The sequence below is a fragment of the Protopterus annectens genome, chromosome 8.part0 (assembly GCF_019279795.1).
Source record: "Protopterus annectens isolate FY-2018-M chromosome 8.part0, PAN1.0, whole genome shotgun sequence".
In the NCBI taxonomy this organism is placed as follows: domain Eukaryota; kingdom Metazoa; phylum Chordata; order Ceratodontiformes; family Protopteridae; genus Protopterus; species Protopterus annectens.
This window is the reverse complement of record NC_056741.1, coordinates 1567955294-1567976452: the sequence shown is the minus strand read 5'-3', so window position 1 is coordinate 1567976452 and position 21159 is coordinate 1567955294. Positions and strand designations below refer to the sequence as shown.

At 39.4% G+C, this 21159-nt stretch overlaps 1 protein-coding gene across 1 annotated transcript in view; it reads right to left on the bottom strand.

The window, feature by feature from the left end:
• Positions 1-21159, bottom strand: part of LOC122808514 — a 1519214-nt gene that overhangs the window by 927618 nt on the left and 570437 nt on the right. Inside the window, exon 9 of the mRNA XM_044079469.1 lies at positions 3934-4013. Coding sequence (XP_043935404.1) covers positions 3934-4013 — 80 coding nt within the window. The remainder of the gene's footprint in view (positions 1-3933; positions 4014-21159) is intronic.

Below are 21159 nucleotides of genomic sequence, written 5' to 3'. Positions count from 1 at the left end.
CCTTTGCAATCAGCTCACATGAGCTGATTTTAACAGTCTTTGTTCACCAGTGTCTTAGATGTGCTCACCTCAGGACTGCCTGGATCTCTGTAGAGTATACTTGTTTCTACTTTTCTTTACCTGTTGGACTTTGCACTTCTTAAACAGAGATAGACATTGTTTATTAATTATTTTAGCTATAACTAGTTATATAAGAGATAGATGGTAAATCAGTGTTCAACAAATCATCAGTCTTTTGAACTACTTTAATTTTACAATTTATCATTGTATTTATTTGCTCTCATCATATCACTCAATTTTCTTTTAGTAAGGAATTCTATCATTCAAATTTAAAAGCCTGAGAATAGTTATGTATTTATTTACTGATATAAAGGTACTTACTGTTATCTCTTACTGCTAGTATTCACCACTGAAAGAGGACTGGTCTGTTACAATTAGCATTAGACTTTTCATTTAATTTGGTTTATTTCAAGTCTGGTTCAGTAACTTGCACTTAAATGTGTCAGGGTAGGTATGATACTGTAGAAGTGAAAGCTATTACTATCTTCTCCTGAAAAGTATTTTGTGTGTATGTGTATAAAGCTGTTCAGTAAAATTTCATTCACTGTGGATAATCAGGTCAAAAACAAACAAAGCCTGATAAACAGGACTAATTTAGATATACAAAATAAACACTCCAATAACCCCCAAAAGTTCTGGCATTTAATAAACTCCCTACTAAAACCTGGTAAAACCTCCACACCAGCTCCCACCTCCACCTCTACAAAAACAGATAGTGATATAGCCCCCCCAATTTAATCACCACTTTACTGAATCCATTAAATCACTATCATCTCAACTTTCCAAAAATAGCTACTCATCCATACCAATAACTCCTAACAACTCACCTCCCTTTACATTCTCTCCTGTCCCAACCTCAACAATAAAAAATACCACTTAAAACTTAAACTTACTACTCTTGCAGCAGATGGTATACCTGCTCTTTTCCTAAAAATGGCTGCCGACTCTCTATCCTACCCAGTCTCAATCTTAATCAACAGCTCCATACAGGAATCCCACATCCCTCAACTATGGAAAATCTCTTACATTATTCCCCTTCATAAGGGTGGGAATTCCTATGATTTCTCTTAACTATCGCCCCATAGCCATTCTGTCTCCTTTATCAAAGATACTTGAGAAATGCATACACTCTCAGGTCATGCATTTCCTAGACTCTAGCAATCTCTTCTCCTCTACTCAACATGGTTTCCACCCACACCACAGCACAACTTCAGCCCTTTTCTCTTTCACAAACCTGGTTAACCAACATAGAAATAACAACAGATTTGTATCTGCTATATTCCTGGACCTCTCCAAAGCATTTGACATGGTTTCCCTTTCCATTCTAATAGATACTCTTACCTCTCTATCCTTTGCCAATAACACTTTTGCATGGTTTAAAAACTATCTATCAGACCAACAACAAGCTGTCCAGTGGCAAGGAGTTATATCATCTTTACTCACAACTATCATTGGTGTACCTCAAGGTTCCATACTTGGTCCACTCCTCTTTTTTTCTATCTTTATCAATAATCTATATACCTCTGCCCTACAAGCTTCAATCATACAGTATGCAGACAATTCCACCCTGATTTGCTCCGCCCCGAATCTCACCACCCTACAGCATATCGACCAGGAATCTTTTACCTCAGTAGAAAGGTGGATCACAGATATCCAACTTATCTTAAATCCCAACAAAACAAAACTACTTCTATTTACCCCAAACAAATCAAAAACCACTCCACTCTCCTTCTCTGTCTCCTCCAATAATGGAACTGTCATTTCTCCCTCTCTCCACACCAAGCTGCTTGGCGTCGAAATAGATAACAACCTACACTTTGACATCTATATCTCTCAAACTATTAAAAAGGTACACAAAAAATGGGGTCCCTGTACAGACAAAAAGACTTTCTATCAGATCAAGCTCGGGTCACCCTAGCTCAAACCCACCTTCTTTCTACACTCATGTATGAAGCACCTATTTTTACCTATGTTAAAAAATCTGACCTGGAGAAACTTGAGTAGTGTTATAACAAAATTGCCAAGTTTGCAAAAAATTCCCTCGTTAGAACACACCATTGTATACCTCTTAGGCAACTTCAGCGGCTTGAGCTCCCACAGTTATTAACCTACCACCAACTAGTCATAGCTTATAACAACCTAAAATATCCTGAAAAAACTCCAGCCCTTAGGGAACTACTGACTAACTACATTCCAAATCGACCACTCTGCTCTGCCAACAAATCACTCCTCTCTATCTCCACAGCCAACAACACAGCAGGTACAGCTCTATTTTCTCACAGTATAGCAAAAAGTTGGAATAATCTCCCTTCCGCTGTGATTTCTGCATCTAATACCAAACGATTCAAAAACTCCCTTAAGGCTCATCTTATTAGATTTTGGCTATGTCCATGTGTTACTTAATCCTAGTGTATGCTACCACCATCTTTCTCTCCTCTCCAATTATCAGACCCTCGGTAAAAATGGAAGTAACAAATAGTATCCCTTGACATTTGGAAATGTTGTTGTTATCTCTGTATATTTTGATGACTAACAATGTTCACTTGTATATATCGCTGATATGATCTTTCTTTGTGTACTGTTCTATTATGCACAAAATACTGCTCAATAACAAAGTCTTTACTTTACATTATGTATTATTATCATTGTCTGTTGTATTAATTAAGTGGAGCTTTTCTCCCCGGGCCTCCGCTGTAAATGGACCTCGTCCAGTCACACCATCCCAGTTAACAAATGTAAAATAAAATAAATAAAAAAATAAATAAATATTAATGTAAGGCATTAGGTTCATAGCAAGATGAAAGAAAGGTCTGAGAAATCAGGGCTTATAACTCTGTTCTGTGGGTGTTCGGCCTGGAGCTTATTTCAGAGTGGCTGAGGTGGCCCATCTCCTAATGTAGCAGTGTACAATGCTACATGTTTTAAGGCTGTACTTCCCTTGTTTACTTATTTATGTTCATTTGTATTTATAGTTCAATGGTGCAGATCAACGGACCAGAGTCTCTGTGACATACTGACAGCAGTCATGGCCATCTCAAACTTGGTCATCAAAACAGATAGGTAAATAGACAAATAAAAACCCAGAACGACATACACACAGACATATAGATGAAAAAATGCATAAAATGCTGAAAGTTTAGAACAATGATTTGGCATACCTCAAAGACTGAAGCTTGTCACTGTATCTTTCTACACATGTATTATACATACTTACTGCATTAGCAGTCAGGTAAATGCTTTAAACGTTTATGTCCAGATCATAAGCAATATGTGAGACTATTCTCTAGCTTAAAACTTAGTTCATACATATTAACAAATGTGTGTGTGTGTGTGTGTGTGTGTGTGTGTGTGTGTGTGTGTGTGTGTGTGTGTGTGTGTGTGTGTATGTGTGTGTGTGTGCGTGTGTGTGTGCGTGTGTGTGTGTGTGTGTGTGTGTGTGTGTGTGTGTGTGTGTGTGTGTGCGTGTGTGTGTGTGTGTGTGTGTGTATAGGGATCAGTCCATTCTGTCAGGATCCAGCTTTTTCAAAACACCATTTTGTCAAGTTCATTCCCTTTTGCAGAAGTGCTTTGAACTTGCAGTTTAATTTCTTTTCTATAATGGGAGTGAGGAGGTGAAGCCCCTTCTACAGCCAGGCAGGAGGCACAGGACACTCTTAGCAAAACTTTGGCATGGTCTATTTTGTAGCACGTAAATTTGAGAAAACAGGATTTCAACAAGTTAGCTCCTTATAAGAAAGAAAATCTTTTGTGTTTATGTGTGCATTTCAAAATATTTATATGTGCCATGACCAATACTCACAGAAATACATTTCACACAATCGGTAATAGCACTCAAAATGAAGAACCAAGTAATGCTATGATTTAGTCTTTTACCTGTTACCAGCATGGCTTCCTCTTCAGTCTCAGTACCTTCTCCTGCTCTAGGATGTCCCAGCATTTCATAATACTGCAAGCTGAACAGAGTGACACCAGTGAGAGTGATTCTATTCTTTTGTAATTAATTCACAATATTAATAAAAATGTGCTTATCACTGATACAGATGCACACACACACAGAAGCTAACATCTGGGAAGGTTGGAAGCTGTTCTAAATAGCAGCCCAGATGCCAAATGGACAATTACAGAAGGAGGGAAAAGAAAAATGCCTCTATGCCAAACTTTGTATCTTGGAGGAGACAGATTTTTGAGCTGACTAGCAGTCCTCTGGCAGATGCCAAGAAAAATGCTGTCAAAGATAGAAATCAACAGGCACTTGCAGCATGCCAGGCATTTCAAACCATGACAGTGTATCTTACAGTGAAGGAACTATATTTGATATATTATAAAGTAGAAAAGACCTCCGGTAAACCACCACAGTGATAGTCTGGGATAAACAGCAAAATGCAATGCGTGCCAATAAGTAAAAATCCAAGAATTTATCGAACCATAATAAAACAATGAAATGGTCTAAAAATCCTGATAAAATAGTCATTACAAACTGGATAAGCGCTTTCGGCTTCTAGCCTTCTTCAGATCGTGAAATATTTGGACTAACATTTACAATTTTATAGAAGGAAACGACCAATGAAATCTCAGCATTAGAAATAATTTGCATCTTAGTTTCATTGATTCACAATCTCAATTGGTTGTAGTATATCCAATCAACTTATAGAAAAGACTACTTGTAGCCTATCACATAGATTCAGAATGATACTATGTTTTGAGGTTTGGCGCCAAGTTTATGCAAAATAGTTGTTTCTTCCATCTTTTTCATTGGTTATACAAACTTGATGCACCCATTGGAATGCCCATTCAATTTCTACAGTTTATCAATGCGATTGTCATATACTAAATTTCCAATGATCTATCTATCATAACAAATTATCATAGAATACCAATAGCATATTAGTCCCATGTATAAATCATCCTTTAGCATTAAATAAAAATATATATAATATATGCTATTCAAAAGTAAACATCGTCATGATTCGATTCAGTCAGAAAAGGGAAGCCGCTAGATCTAATAACAACAAAAACAACAAAATATCCAGTATCTATCACATCGCTCAAGTCGATGTTCATCATAAAATATAAGTAAAATATGAGTATAAGTGGGTGACAAGGGATAACAAAATTATATTATATCTGTGGCTGGCAGCGTGTGCTCATCCACACAATATACGGGGTCAAAGCGCATCATGCTGCTACACTCCTTGTCATCTTAAATGACGGCAAAAACATAAGCCAACTGAGATTATTTTCTAAACTCAATATTACTCCATTCTCAAACTCTCGTTATGATCACATTAATCACAAAGCATTATGTAGCATAATCCCTTCTAATCAAATGTTCTTCAACAGAATCGGGCAGAGAACTAAAAACTTCATATGCATGAAACAGCTTGATTCTTTTGTAAAAGGAACTATCATTATTGGTGTTCCCAATTAATAGCAGCCAATAGTGTGATCAAACACCTGCATAGAACCAAACAATGTATCAGCAGAAAAAGCAAGTATTTTGTGCTATCTGATGATAAAATTATTTCTTTGTCAGTCCTTCCGCATAGCGAATCCGCTTAGCAATGTTCTTTTTTAAGTTAATCACTTGTAAATATATTGTTAGAATAAATCGAGCAGAAAGCTAAAAACATCATGTACATAAAGCAGCTTGATTCATTGGCAAAAAGAACTAACCACTAATGGTGTTCCCAATTAATAGCAGCCAATAGTGTAATCAAGAGCCTATATAGGACCAAACAATATATCAGTGGAGAAAGCAAGTGTTTCATACTGTCTAAAGATAGAACTATTTCTTAATCAGTCCTTTCATATAGGGAAACTGCTTAGCAATGTTCTTTTTGAAAACAATCACTTGTAAATATATTATTAAAATAAAAGATGTTATGATTGTTCTTAGCTGAAACTAACATTGACATAACAACCTGTAAGTGAAAATGTGTAATGACACTATGTTGATGTGTCCACAAGACAATAAGAGGCACATATGGTGAATACAAGTATTTGAGACCATGTGAATATTGATTATGTATGGTAAAGCAAAAAAAGGAGGATAGTATATCTTGCTATGTCTTGGAAGAGATGGTGTTTCTTCTAGTTTTTAACACAGGTTTCAGTGGGACTATGGTGTTTAGCCCTGGTGGGCGATTTGCTCTCATGTTATTTATCCAGCATAATTCACGAAGTTCAGTCCGATTCTGAATGTCCCCTCCTCTATTAGTCTGAATAACGACTTCAATTGCTTTAAAGAGAAAACTATGAGTTGGATTGTTAGTTATGTGCATAGCAAGTGCATTATTTGTTTCCTTTTGTCGTATGTCTCTTAGGTGGTGTAATATCCGATCTTTGAAACGCTGATCGGTCTTTCCAATATAGAAAGCATTACAGTGATGACATGCAGCCAGATATACTAAGTGCGCTGTAGTGCAATCTGCATAGACATTAAATTGATATTGTTTGCTCATATGAGGGGAGACGAATATATTAGAACTGTCAATAAGTGAGCAAGCTTTGCATCTTTGACATTTAAAAGTGCCTTTTCTATCTGAGCATATTGCTTGTGATGTAAAACCATCTTTGTTGCATAAAAGCCTCTTTATGTTTTTCTTGTTTTTGTATTGAAATTTTGGTCTGGCTCCAATCACCTTTTTGATTCTTTCATCCATTGTTAATATGGCCCAATGTTTTCTTACAATTTCACAAATGTGCTTGTTGTCAGAGTCAGCAGACATTTCAGCTGTGTGGGTTGATTAGCGGTAACAGTGACTTCCGGTTGTGGTAGGATGGTCTTTTTTGAAAAATATGGACGTCCTTTACCTTTTCTTCTTTCCTGGAGGTTCTGTTTAGATGAAAGATTACTTTCTGGATAGGATCTTTCCTTTAAATATTTCTGTATATTATTTTGTTCTTCTATAAATTCTTCATCATTGGTACATGATCTTGAAACTCTCAGGACTTGATTCTCATAGATATTTTTAAAAATGTGCCCTGGGTGCATGCTTTGTTTATGCAAATAATGATTTCTCCAGGTTTCTTTTCTATGGATTGCTGTGTTTATACCTTGTGTTGGATGTAAATGAATCTTTACATCCAAGAAATCGATTACTTTGTTTGATGATTCTGCCTTGAATTCAAGAAAATTAGTACTTCCATTGATGTAATCAATAAAGCTATTCAGCTCTTCCATTTTTCCTTTCCACAAGATAAAAATGTCATCAACAAAACGACCATAATAGAGCAACTGTGGAGTCCATATGCTGTTATCAGTGAAGATATTGTTGTGTTCCCATTCAGTTAATACTAGATTTGAATAACTATTAGCACATGGAGTGCCCATTGCTACACCCCATGTTTGTAAATAAAAGTCATTACCATAGACAAAGATGTTATTTTCAAGAACTAATTCTAATAGAGTACATTTTGGTTCTGCTGTGATTCCATTTCTTGTTAAAAAGGATCTATTGGCAAATAGACCATATTCATTAGGAATTACAGTAGATAAACTAGTAATATCCATAGTTACTAACATAAGATTCTCAAATTCTGTTAAATGGTTAATTTTCCCATAAAAAATCACTCAGAAAATTGCCTGCATCTTTCAAGACTGTCCACGCAAATGGTAAAGCCTTTTTCAACTCATTCTCTACAAAGATGGAGAGAGGTTCTGTTGTCCATTCTCTCCCTGAGACAATGGGTCGTAAGGGTAGATCATTCAAATTTTTGTGAATTTTGGGTACACCACTTATGCTAGGATATGAGGGGATGAAGATAGTGAAAAACTCGTATTGTTCCTGTATAATACGCCTTTCCATTAGTAGTTCATAAGAAAGACTATGGAAGAAGTCAATTCTGGTCATTACCTCTCTCTTATTAAGTTTTTTATATGTTTGTTGATCCTCCAGCATTGTTAACATTTTATTTCTATACCATTCTGCTTCCATTATGACTATACAGCCTCCTTTGTCTGCTGGTTTTATAACCAAGTTATCTTTCTGTCTAAGTTGTCTTAAAGCTTCATTTTCTTTAGCTGTCATGTTATGGAAAATACCTTTCTTCTTGTTAGTAGGATTCCTTACTTCAGAGATCTCTTCTTCACATAATCTTAGAAATAGCTCTACCAATGGGAGATTAGGTGAAGTAAAAGTACTTCGTTTTTTAAGTGGATATGATCCACTGGTATTATCTTGGCCGAAAATGCATTTAAGTGAGATATTTCTACAGAAAAGTCTAATATCTGTCATGAATTCATTTAGATCAGATGTCAATGAAGGTATAAAACTTAGGCCTTTACTTAATAAAGTCATTTCTTCATGGCTCAATTCCGTCTGTGAGATGTTTATTACAAGACTGGATGATGTCTCATTTATTTCATGACTTTCTTGTGTTTCCGCTCTTGGCTCTGTGTTCTCTGAGCCTTGTAGTTATTCTGTTTCATAAAAACCGGTAAAGGCCAGTTTACGGGTATGTGTATTACTCCATCTCTAGGTCTTGTTATTGTCTTAGAGCCCTTAGCATCAATAGATGGTGTATTATCATTTATTACTGAAGTACTAGTGTTAGCTTCTGCTGAATCATTATTCGAAAACATCATATCATTCTGTTTGTATAGATTATCTGATGATGTTTTGTCTATAGATGGATGGATGCCTTGGTTATAATTATCATCCATATGTGTATGTTGTCCTTCTGTGATATCTCCATTTCTTCTCATAGATGTTTGATATCTCCCGCTATTGTTATTTTCTTCTCTAGGCCATTCAAAGATGTTACCATTTGTGAAATCTCGGTGGTCTCGAGCTAGTTTTTTGATTTTTTGTTGTTTTAATTTATTATCATATATGTTGAGATTTATCTGCAATTGTTCTAGGTCATTTATCTGTTCTTCCTTTAAGTCAAAACGTTCAAGCTCTTCTTGTTTCTTAGAGATAATATTTGAGTTTTTTTCTTCTTCGGGTTATTTTTGATATATGGGAGTACTATGTGCAAGGCATATCCCCAAAATCCTAATATCCTGCAGTAATGTCACTGTATGCCCAGAAGTGCTAACATTTTGCATTGCTGTCACTATCTGCCTGTATGATGAGCAGTGAATGAATATGTTTGGGTCATACCCCCAAAGTACTAATTTCGAGTAGTGATGTTTCTACATGCACTGGAGAAGTAAGTGTAGCACATATCCCCCAAAGCAGCAAGTTCCTACAATGAAATGAGAAAGGCTTGCACTTTATATATTTACTGACACAGAACTGCTCCAAGGGTTTTACAATGCACGTTATGGAAAAGTCATGTTTTCTACTTTAAACAGTGCCAGCACAACAATGCTTAACTTCACTGGCATAAAAATGCCTTAGTGGGAATTATTAATGGTGCAATAGTATGAATATCCACATAAAGTATGACATTTTACTTAAAGTATTTAGCATTAAACGTTTTGATGACAGAAATGATAAGGAAACTGCAGTAAAACAAGAATTATCTGGCTCAGTCACTGCAAAATGAAGAATCAATTTAAAATTAAACAGAAAAATACTCTTGTAGGAAGGCAACAAAACTTCATTTCCACACTCTTCAGTCAAGCACTGTTGTCAGTTATGGTAAAGTTGTATTAAACATGAAAACACCCAACTGAGGTGTGTGGAATAGTTTTGCAGGATATCTACAAGAGCACTTTTTTGTTTTATTAATCACTTTACAATCTGGTAAATACTAGTACTTCTTTTTGCTGTTTGCCATTTAAATTAAACATACCTTGCTTTCCACAAAACCCAAATGCAAGTAAATACCTTCCTTCCCAGTCTGCAAACTCTTGTCCTCTCAGAAAACACATTCCAAATATAAAATTATATTCATATCTATTTTCTTTAATCCCTTAACCTCCCATATTTTCCTCTTACTAATCATTTTTTATATTTCATAACTTACAAATAAATGTTCTATCATCTCCTCCATATGACAGACATTGCACCTTCTTTTGTATTGTTCTTTATATTTCTTAAGTACCTTGACAACTAACCTACACAACAAAATCCTGCAAAATATTATTTCTTTAGTTTCATGACAGGCAACCTACTCAACAAAACATTACAGAAATATCATGACACTCCCAAATACTACCATACCTTACCTTTCTTGCTCCATTCACCGTTATATCTTTGTAACAAGTGCATACTATTACATACTTCACATCTACTCTTCCAACCTGCCATCCTTTGATAATACTCACCTAATTTCCCATAAACGTTAATCCATTACCTCTTTCTGCTACTTATTATTATGAAAAAATACTCACATTTAGCAGTCAATAAGCATGCTGCCAAACTATTCCCTTCATAATGCATAACTCTAATAATCCAAGATATATGTAATGTAGCTAAATAAACTACATGATTGACAAGCTCTAATCCACCCTCTTTTCCTTACTATTATACATGAGTCCTTTTTCATTAAGGATCAAACTAGACCACCAGATTATAAGAAAATATTAACAGTAACAAGTCCTTTTTCCAAAACAGAAGGAAAGAAATGACCTATCTTACTCAGTGCAAAAGAAGGAGCCAAATATACTTTATTAAATGTTCTCCAGACTCTAGTTATTTTTTGCAATCATTTAATATCACTATCCTCTTCTCTTCTGTTACTATTTTCCCCACAAATCATATAGCTAATACCTCAAGAACTTGAACAATAAGACATATACCTCATATCATCACATCGTACCCAAACTCTTTATTCTTTTCTTAATGTCATCCCCACTGATATATAGCTCATATCATCACCTCATCCCCAAACCCTTTATTCTTTTCTTTACTAAATGCCATCCACACTATCTTTAACATTTCAACCAACACATCCATAACTACACTTGCCCACATCGCATTCTTTGCCATCAAATCTAAATAATCGATGTAACTTAAGGCCAGACATAACAAAGCCTTTCCTTGAAAATCAATCCAAGTTTCCATCACCCTCTTCATTACACATCCTACACCTACTTTTATCAACAATCCAAACTAGTCTTCACTCATAGGGCACCCCTGTCTAACCTCCTTTCACATTCTAATCTTCTCTTCCACCCAGCCATTCACTAACAGCTTAACTCATGCACCCTCATAAACCTCTTGCATAAACTTGACACCATTCTCTGGTATCCCATATTTTCTTAGAATACACTATGACTGATAATATATCACACTGTTAAATGCCTTCATAGTATCACAAACCACAATTTCCCTCTCAACCGCTCATTCCTTCATTCCTTCAATAATCTCCTTGAGCAAAATAAGTGTATCTTTAATATTCCTACCCTTAACACCATCTATAATTCCTGCACAGCATCCTTTTACAGAATTTTTAAACTTCTTCTGATGAACCTAGAACGTAAGTTATGTACTTACTGGAATGTTAGATTTCTCTGATCTCCGTCTGGACACTGGAACAACAGGACTGCACTGGTGCCCTCATGTAATGGCAACAAACTCCTTACAAGCTTGAGTTCCTTCCTCCCCATAATCCCACCCTGTTGGTGAATCCTCCAGATTGAATATGCCCTCATTATAGAAATACTAGCTGTTAAGAAAAAACTGAAGATATTTAATGCCCTTCAAAGGAAAGAACAATTTGGATGTGGATTGTGGGCTGGATGCTCCAGTGTCCAGACAGAGATCAGAGAAATATAACATTCTGGTAAGTACATAAGCTAAGTATTTCTCAGAACCTGCCCAGACATTGGAACAGCAGGACAGATTCTGCAGCTAATTTAGGTTGCCTACCCCTGGAAAGCCTTTCAAAATGGTTGTTCCAAAGAAAGCCCTTACTCTGAAAATACAGTCAAGACTATAATGCACAGCAAAGGATTTCATGGAAGACAGAATGGGAACTGATGTAATATCCTAGAGTGAAACATTTTGTAGAAAGTCCATGGATGTGACCATGACAGAATGCACCTATGGAGGGACAGATAGCTCCTTGCCTGCCTTGCCATAAGAAAAGGAGATGCAGTCTGTAATCCATGTTGCTAATGCAACTTTTTTTCTTGAATATGCTTAACTATTGAAAAACTAACAAAAAGCTGTACATCTGTCCAAAATTCCTTCATATGGTCAAAATAAAAATGCAGTTGTTGATAAACATCTAAGCAATGCAGAAAGTGCACCCCTTTAGTAGAGTTTTAGGAAAAATATAGAAGCAAAAATATACTAAGTAAAATTACCCTCTGAAGCAATTTTAGGCAGAAAGGATGACGATGTTCTAACAGAGGCTCTGTCTTGATGGAAAACAATGTAAGGGTATTGGGAGGACAAGGCATGCACCTTTGAAATCAGTCTTACAAAGTTATGCCTACAAGAAACACTACCTTCCATTATAGTAATTTAATATCTAACAATCAGGCTGTTTCAAAGGGAGGTCTTATCAAGGACTCTAATATGAAATTTAGATCCCAGGCTAGTGCTGGTCTAATTAATGAAAGCAGTCTGCAATGGACGATAGCTTTAAAGAATGCTTTATAAAATCAGTGTGCAGCCATCAAATGGTCTGAAAAGTCTTAATGAAAGTATGAAATAGCTGCAAAGTGCACTGTGAGTGAGGAGAACCTAGCCTCTTTGTTGTATAGCTCAATCAGGAATATTAGAATCTCCTTTAATGGTGTTAATGTTCTGGAGACATTTTTGCCCTGGGCCCACAAAGAAATCATTTTTACATTTGCCCCAGTAAGTCTTTTTGGTGGAGTTTTTTGAAAGGTCAAAGTAAGGTTCACAACCTTGGGATGGAACTGAAGGTTCTTATCCATCATGGGAACTGCAGAAACCAAGTGGTTAGATTAAGGGATTGAACGCCCATATGAAGCATTCTGGACAGATGAGATAACAGAACGGGCTTGTGTGGAAGAGGTAATGGTCTCTTCCTTTGATGAGGCAAGGGAAGTAGGAAAATCCAGTCTGGTGAGGCCAGAACAGTGCTATGAGAATGAGTTTGGCCTCGCACATTTTAGCTTCCAGTAAGAGTCTTGGAAAGAAAGAAAGAGTGGCGTGGTGTAAAGGAGATCCGGTGGCCAGTTGTGGGAGAATGCATCTTATTGTGGTTGTTCTTCTGGAGGAACTATGCTGAAAAAGAAGGGATATTTGCTGTTGAATGGCAAAGCAAAAAGAATGCAACAAGGCTATCTCCATTTTTTGAATATACTGTGCTCCACTCTAGTATTGAGAAACAATTTGTGGGGAAGTAGAATCTGTCTGCACAATTGCTCCACAATAAAGTAGGACTCTTAGCTATGTGTATTGCTTTAGAAAATACAGTGAGACCATGCCCATTCCACACCATCATTGCTTCTTTGCAGAGGAGACATGATCAGGTTCCACTTTACTTGTTGATATACCATCCTATCGTCATATTGTCAGATTATATGGTAACTGCACCTTGAAAAAGCATCTCCTGAAATGCATGTAGTGCTAGAAGGACTGTCCTTATCTTAAGAAAAATGATGTGCAAGGTTGCAGTTGCCTCTTCTGTAACTCATGAGCCTTGTATTGTCTTGTTGAAGAATTGCCTACTCCTGCAATAAAGGAAAAAAGTGTTTGTGACTGGCATTGCTTTGGGAAAGGGCTTGGTAAATGCAGATCCTGTTGTCAGATTTTGTGGATTAGTCCACCACCAAAGACTTTTCTGGATGGCCCTCAGCAATCTGACTGTGTGATACAGTGGTTGATAAGATTGGTCTCACTGGATCTGAAGTGTCTACTACAGCATCCTCATGTTGAGCCCAGCATGAGGGACTGTTTGGAGCAAGTCAGCCTTTAAACCTAGCATCTTTAGGATGGTTTCTGCAGATGGCTTGTCCTGAAGGAGCAGAAATAAAACTTCTTTCATGGCTGAGACACTTTCTTGAGGTAAACTTGTCTGGTGAATCACAATGTTGATCCACCATCTTATAAAATACAGATCCTGGGATGGCTGCAAATGACTATGTTGATGATCTCCAACAACAGACAGACAGACAGACAGATGTGGAGCAAGTATTGTCTTGTCTTTACCAGTCACCCCATAGATGTGGTTGACAGGAGACAATCATCCAAGTACAGAAAAATTTGTATCCCTAGGAGTCACATGTTAGCTGTGACAAGAGCCATACATTTGATGAACACCCAATGAAGAATGGGGTGGAGTAGGCTGGGCTGGGAGTCAGATGCTGTGGTGAGACCAAATGGAAAGGCTCAGAATTATGGACTCTGACCTAGAAGTGGTATCCTGAAGGTCTACAGAGCACATCCAATCCCCTGCCCACAGGCACAGTAAAACTGACTACGCCATGACTATTTGGAAAGACTTTCTCTACCTGCTTGTTGAGCCAACTGAGATTTAGAATCAGCTTGAGGTCCATGTTCTTTTGAGCACTAATCAGAACACAGAGTCAAATTTGGATCCTCTCTAGTCTGGTGTGATCTACTGGATTTCTCTCTCTCTTTGCTGATGCTTCCCCTCTATCTTGGTGGCACGGGACGAAAATGGAGGTTTGGACAGGTGGTGGTGTAGAGAAGGGAATAAGTAGCCTCTGGATATTATTTTTCTTACACATGAGACCGACATGATGGTCACCCATGGTAAAATGTGCAAGGAGAGATGACACTCAACTCCTCCAGTGGGAAGCATTCAGACAAGCCTTCAGATATAGTAAAATCCTGAAAAGGATCTTCTACCTCCCTGTCTGAACTACCTCTACCCTTAGAGTGGTGACCAGACTGAAGTCCCCTGTCCAGTTGCCATCACTGCTGAGGCTACTGAGACTTCCAAAATCACAAAGTCTTGGCTAAAAGGGGCTTTGAGGAAAGATGAACTTAATCACAGCCAGCATTTTGTCTTCTTGCACATAAGTAAACAGTCTATCCTTGATTTCTTGCACAAATAGGGTAATTCCATCAAAGGGCCATTGATGAACATCACCTTGAAGTGGTCCAGGAAATCTGTCAACATCAACCAGGCATCCCTCCTCATGGCTAGGACTGATGCTGCAGTCCTGGCTGCCCATCCATCACATTATGTATAAAACACATGGTCAGAAAAGAGATCATGCTCATAGTCATCACTTGGGTTTCTAACTGAAAATGGCAATCATCCACTGGCAACTGTTTCAAGGTGTCTGAGGACTTCTGCTCAATATCTCTTTGAAACCTAACCTTATGTGCATTGTAGTCCAAGGCTCTAACTGAGAATATACTGGACATATAAACATGCTTTCTCAATCTATCTGTTATCCAAGAGTTCTTGTTAGGAAGCTGTATGGATTGTCTGTCCTCAAGAACATCCTTTTTGCTGGCAGCAGCCACAACAATGGAGGTACTTTACTTCCAAATTATCTGTCTTTGGGGATACGTAGAATTCTGCCTGGCTTTTTGGAACTGGCTTAGCTATATCATGCCCTTTCCAAACACGGAAACAAACCATGTCAACTAGCTTATCCAGAGAAAGAATTATCCACACAGTTCAGGAAGAGGAATTATAGGTCTCCTGTAAGACTTGTTCTTCCAGGGTGGTGGGGTCTGCTGGCCATGAGCTCCTCTGCCTCATCATCTCATAATACTTTACTAAAGGAAGGATCTGCTGCTGGGGATCTGGGAGAAACCTCCTCTTTGTCCAATTCTGTATTAGGGTGGGAGACTCTGAAAGGGAGTCAATGTGCTTCATCTTTAACTTCCTTTTCTGGGGTGTGTGTTGGGGGGAGGGGGTGTATTAGCCTGATGGACTTCATCAGAACCTCCTGTATTAGATGAATCCATGGATTCTATCAGTATTGGCCTATGCATCCTCTTGCCCTGTGGGAAAACCTGTGATGTCCTGCCAATCCAGAATTATTGGCATCCTGGGGAGGAATTGGTGCTCCTATAGCAAATGGCACAAATAGGAGTTGTTCTCTTCTGCACCATATAATCCACTGAAATACCTGGGCCCACACGAATCAGTGCCAAAGGTGGCAAGTTCAGCCCCCAAGCTTTGGCCTGAGGTGTCAAATGCAGAGTTCTCTAGAACCAAACACTGACCAAGTGAAATCAGTGTTGGCAGTCTTGGAGCTGAAGGTTTGACACCAATAACCAAGGGCCTAGTAACTTGCAGTCCCAAAGGAATCAGTGGAATTACTGGTCCTGAAATTGTTAGCATTAGAAAAGTTAAATCAATCCTTGCTGGAGATACTGATGTTATGATCAGTGTCAATCCAGACACTGCTGGTGCAGAAACTGTGCACAGAAGAGGAAAAAAGAAGTTATGTCTTACCATAATGTTCCATCTGTGTTGTTCATCTTCCTTCATTCATCACTGATGGGTTCTGTTCCGAGCCCTCAGAACCGAGTCGGCCTATTACCAAGCTTGCCAAAAAAAAAACTCTTGAGCTAAGTCTCTACGCAGAATGCCCTTCTCCCTGTTACTGCAGATCGAGTTTGCTAAGAAAGGAAATAAAGCCGAGGCCACATCTACGCAAGTACCCTAGTGCACCACTCAGACCCAAAGCATCCCCTAGGATCCTTTGGAGGGGGAAGGAGGGTTGGAAGTGATGAATGAAAGAAGATGAACAACACAGATGGAACGTTATGGTAAGATATAACTTCTTTATCTGATGTTAATCTTCTTTCCATTCATCAATGATGGGACAGAATCCCAAGCTACCTTGAGGTCTATGGGTGGCCCTTATGGAAGAACATTCCTGAGTACCATTGAGCCGAAAGCAGCTCTCCCCCTGGAGATCAGGTCCAATTTGTAATGATTGATAAATGTACGAGGCTTAGCCCAAGTAGCTGCTGCAGATGTTATCCATGGATGCCCTGGAATGGAATGCTAGAGAAGTTGCCATAGATCTAGTGGAGTGGGGTTTAACGTTTGGCATGGATTCATTATGGAGGGAATAAGTGACACGTATGCAGTCCCTTAGCCATTTTGATAATGTAACCCTGGAAACAGCCTCTTCCATTTTGGGTCCTGAGAAGGAGATGAAAAGCTGTTCAGATTTATGGATAGGTTTGGTCCTGTCTAGGTAAAACCTTAATTGTCTATGTACATCTAAGATGTGAAGGCAATACTCTCCTCTACTGGCAAAATTCAGAAAGAACACAGGTAGATCAATGGACTGGTTAACAGATAATTCAGAAACCACTTTGGGAAGAAAGGATGGGTTCGCTCGAAGTGACACTCTGTCTTTGTGAAAGACCAGGTACGGCTTTTTGATACACAAAGCCTGCAGCTCCGAGACTCTACTGGCAGAAGTAATGGCTACGAGGAACAAAGATTTCCAAGACAAAAACTTTAGATCACGCCGCAGGCTCAAAGGGCTTCTGAGTCAAAAACTGGAGGACTAAAGTGAGGTTCCATGGTACTACGGGCTGTCTAAGAGGAGGCCTGAGATGAGAGGTCCCTTTGAGGAAAGCCTTGCAAAGGCTTAATGAAATAAGAGGGGTACTATCTATACCATTGTGGAAGTTGGAAATTGCCACTAGATGTACATGAACTGTAGAGGCAGAGGCTCCGTTATCAAAAAAGCTTAGCCAAATATTGAAGTACTGCAGCAAATGGAGCCGAATACGGGTCTAGCATGTTATCCTTGGACCAAATGGAAAACTTTTTCCATTTATCCTGATACAGTCTTCTGGTGGATGGTTTGTGAGAAGCCAGAATGATGTCTCGAACAGGTGAGGAGAGGATAGCCTGTCTGCTGACTAGTGGAGAAACCAGGCTGTCAGCTTGAGAGTGGACATGTTCGGGTGACTCAGCCCTTGGGGGTGAGTGATCAGATCTGGCAGAGGGTCCAGAATCCACTGTGGGAATACTAGGCGAGACCGAAGAAAGGGGAACCGAAATTGTCGAGTCCAGAATGGGGGCTATGAGGATCACCTTGCATCTCAACCAAAGAGCTTTCTTTACAAATTGTGGGATCAGAGGAATGGGAGGATTGGTGGAGAGAAGTCCCATGGGCCAATCATGGATCAGAGCGCCCCTCAGTGACTCCCCCTGCGCGGGAAGTAGGGCGAAGTAGCAGCTGCACTTGGTGTTTGATGGGGAGGCAAAAAGATTGCAGAAAGGCTGGCCCCAGTGGCTGAAGATTGCAGATGCCACCTCAGGGTTGAGGGACCACTCGTGGGGCATGAGGATGCATCTGCTCAGTTTGTCTGCAATCACACTGGAGCTCCCCGGGATATGCGTTGCTATCAGAAAGCGGTTGGAAGCTATCGCCCACTGCCAGATTCTCATGGCTTCTCAACAAAGGGGGTAGGACTTGGTTCCTCCTTGCTTGTTGATGTACCAGACCACTGACATATTGTCTGATTGGACTGCAATTGTCCCAGAGGGGGAAGCCGCATGGAATGCCGGCAATGCTAACAGCACGGCCCTCAATTCTAGGATACTGATATGCAGGTAGGCCTCCGAGGTGGACCATGTGCCTTGGAGAGTCTTTCCCTGAAAATGGCCCCCCTGCCTGATCAGGGAAGCATCCGTGGTCACAATGGCTGTGGGCTGGGAGAGTTGAAAAGGTAGGCTCCAAAGATCTTTGTCTGGCCTCATCCACCAAAGCAGGTCCTGCTTGCAAGAGTTAGTTATTCGAATCTTGTAATCCAGGGGATGACAGTTTGGGAACTACTGACACAGAAGAAGCCATTGCAGAATTCGCATATGTAGCTTTGCTAGAGGCACTACTGGGATTGACGCAGCCTAGAACCCAGAGTTTGATGAACTTGTCTTGCAGGGACTAATGTTTGAGAAAGAATCCCTTGGATTTGAAGCCTCAATCGGTGGAGTCTGTGACGAGGGAGTGATACCAGACAGGAATGAGTATTGAACACTGCTCCAATGAACTCTATTTGTTGTGTAGGGATAAGATTTGATTTCTCCCAATGTATCGTTATTCCCACCAAATTTGCCAGAGAGAGAGTATGTTGTAGGGCAGTTACCAGAAGATGCTTGGTGGGGGCAGTAAGGAACCAGTCGTCTAGATATGGAAACACCCGGAATCCTTTTAGTCTCAAGTGAGCTGTTACCACTGCCATGCATTTCGTGAACCCTCTAAGAGCTGTAGAGAGACCAAACGGCAGGGCACAGAATTGGTAATGACTGGCTCCTAGTCGGAAGTGAAGCAGGCTCCTGGAGCATTTGTCCATCTTGATGTGGTAATACGGGTCTATATTATGTTATTGAATCCTGGTAACATCGAACACCAGAAGACTGACACGTAAAGCGTGAACTACGGTAACGGCGAATGTACAAAACCGTGAAACATTAAATGTCGAAGTGTGATGGTTGGCCCGTCTGCGGTATACCTCCGTAAGGTAAGTGTGCGATAGTTATGGACCTTAGAGTTAGGGTGCGGGTTAAGGTAAGTGCATAGATAGGTAATGTATGTAAGGTTTAGTGTAGGGTTAGAAGCAGGGTTTTGGTAACTGAACCTTTCTGAATGTATTATTATAAAATAACTGCCTATTGTTGCCTTCATACTTACCCTAGAATCTCTGCTTTTCTCTTTTACTAGTTGAACTCTACAGTTCCCTACAAAATGGTGTCTACAGGACTGCAATCAGTTTCTCTCAGCATTTAAGCAGAGTAGGTTGCACACAAAAAGCATTTGTTAAGCTTTCACTTACAGTGCTGTGTAATTAAGCAGGTCACCATTTTGGTCAGCCATAGGGCTCTTTTTTCTACTTGAGTGTTTGCCTCCTTCCCCTGTAACTTAAGTAAACTGACTCTTACATTAAGAGCTATAATACTTACCTTATAGCTTTAGGACACCTTAGGAAACCTTGTAAACTGCAACAGCCCCGCTACATTTGCCCTCGCTATGCTTGGGCTCTCTTCACTCCCCTACCTGCCCCCAATTCCCTCCCACCCCAGTACCTCTAAATTTATAGTACTATAGCCACTCCCCCACTTTCTAGATCCTATCTGCTTTCATCTGGGATAATTCCTCCCACCCCCATTTTTCTACCTACATTTTAATAGCACCTATTAGCTTTCATCTGGCATTCTCCCATCCCCCTTCCAGTACCTTTACCTCACCACTCTATCTTCTGGTGTTGCATCACCAAGTAAAACAGTTCCTTAACTCACTAGCTGAATCACAGATAATGATATACTCTTCTTTACTACCCCTCTTGTTCGCACCATACCGCCTCACCTTGTATGAAAACCAGTTTCTCACGGGATTTCAGGTCCCAAAAGGCCATACTATCATCCCAGCTGTAAATCCTCCCACCTTCAATCATACTTACAGTACCAGATCCTATCCAACATCTTGTTCAGTGTATCAACATGTCAATCCCAGGCACATTAGCTCTAGATCCAAATACTACTACAAACTAATAAACAAATTCCTGAAGTTCATCACCAAGTATAGACTCAACCTAATACTTGGTGGTGATATTCACCCCAACCCTGGCCCACCCACTTCAGATACACATACCGCCTATACTTGCAATCTAAGCTACAAACCTACAATTAATAGGCCAACTAACTCTCTCCTAGCCTGTCATCTCAATATTAGAAGCATTAATAACAAGGTACATGAATTGCATGCACTTCTGGATGTTCACTCCCATGAGATTCTCTGTTTATCTGAAACCTGGTTACAACCTAACACTAAAGACAATGAAGTGTTACCACCTGGGTATAACATACACGGGCTGGATCGTGCTTCGAGGAAGGGGGGGTGGGGTAGCTGTATTCTATAAATCTGAGTTGAATGTCACCATAGATGTAATATAACCACCTCAGATTAATAACTCAGAGATTCATGCCACCAAATTGCAACTTAATAAAAATAAATGCATTAATATCATCTGTATGTATATTCCCCCAGGTAACAATATATCTACACTTGAAGATATCCTGCACTGGCTATCATGTCATTACCCCCAAGAAACCCTACTACTTGGAAACTTTAACATAGACTGGGGCACCTGTTCCTCAGAATCCCCAACCACCCATATTAACCTGCATGCATTTACACAAATTATATCCACCCCTACCAGGATAGGTAAACCCAACCAAAAAGAAAGCCTACTTGACTGGGTACTCATAAACAGTCACCCCCAACTGTACACCTCTGGTACCCTCCTTGATGGCCTAAGCGATCACCTT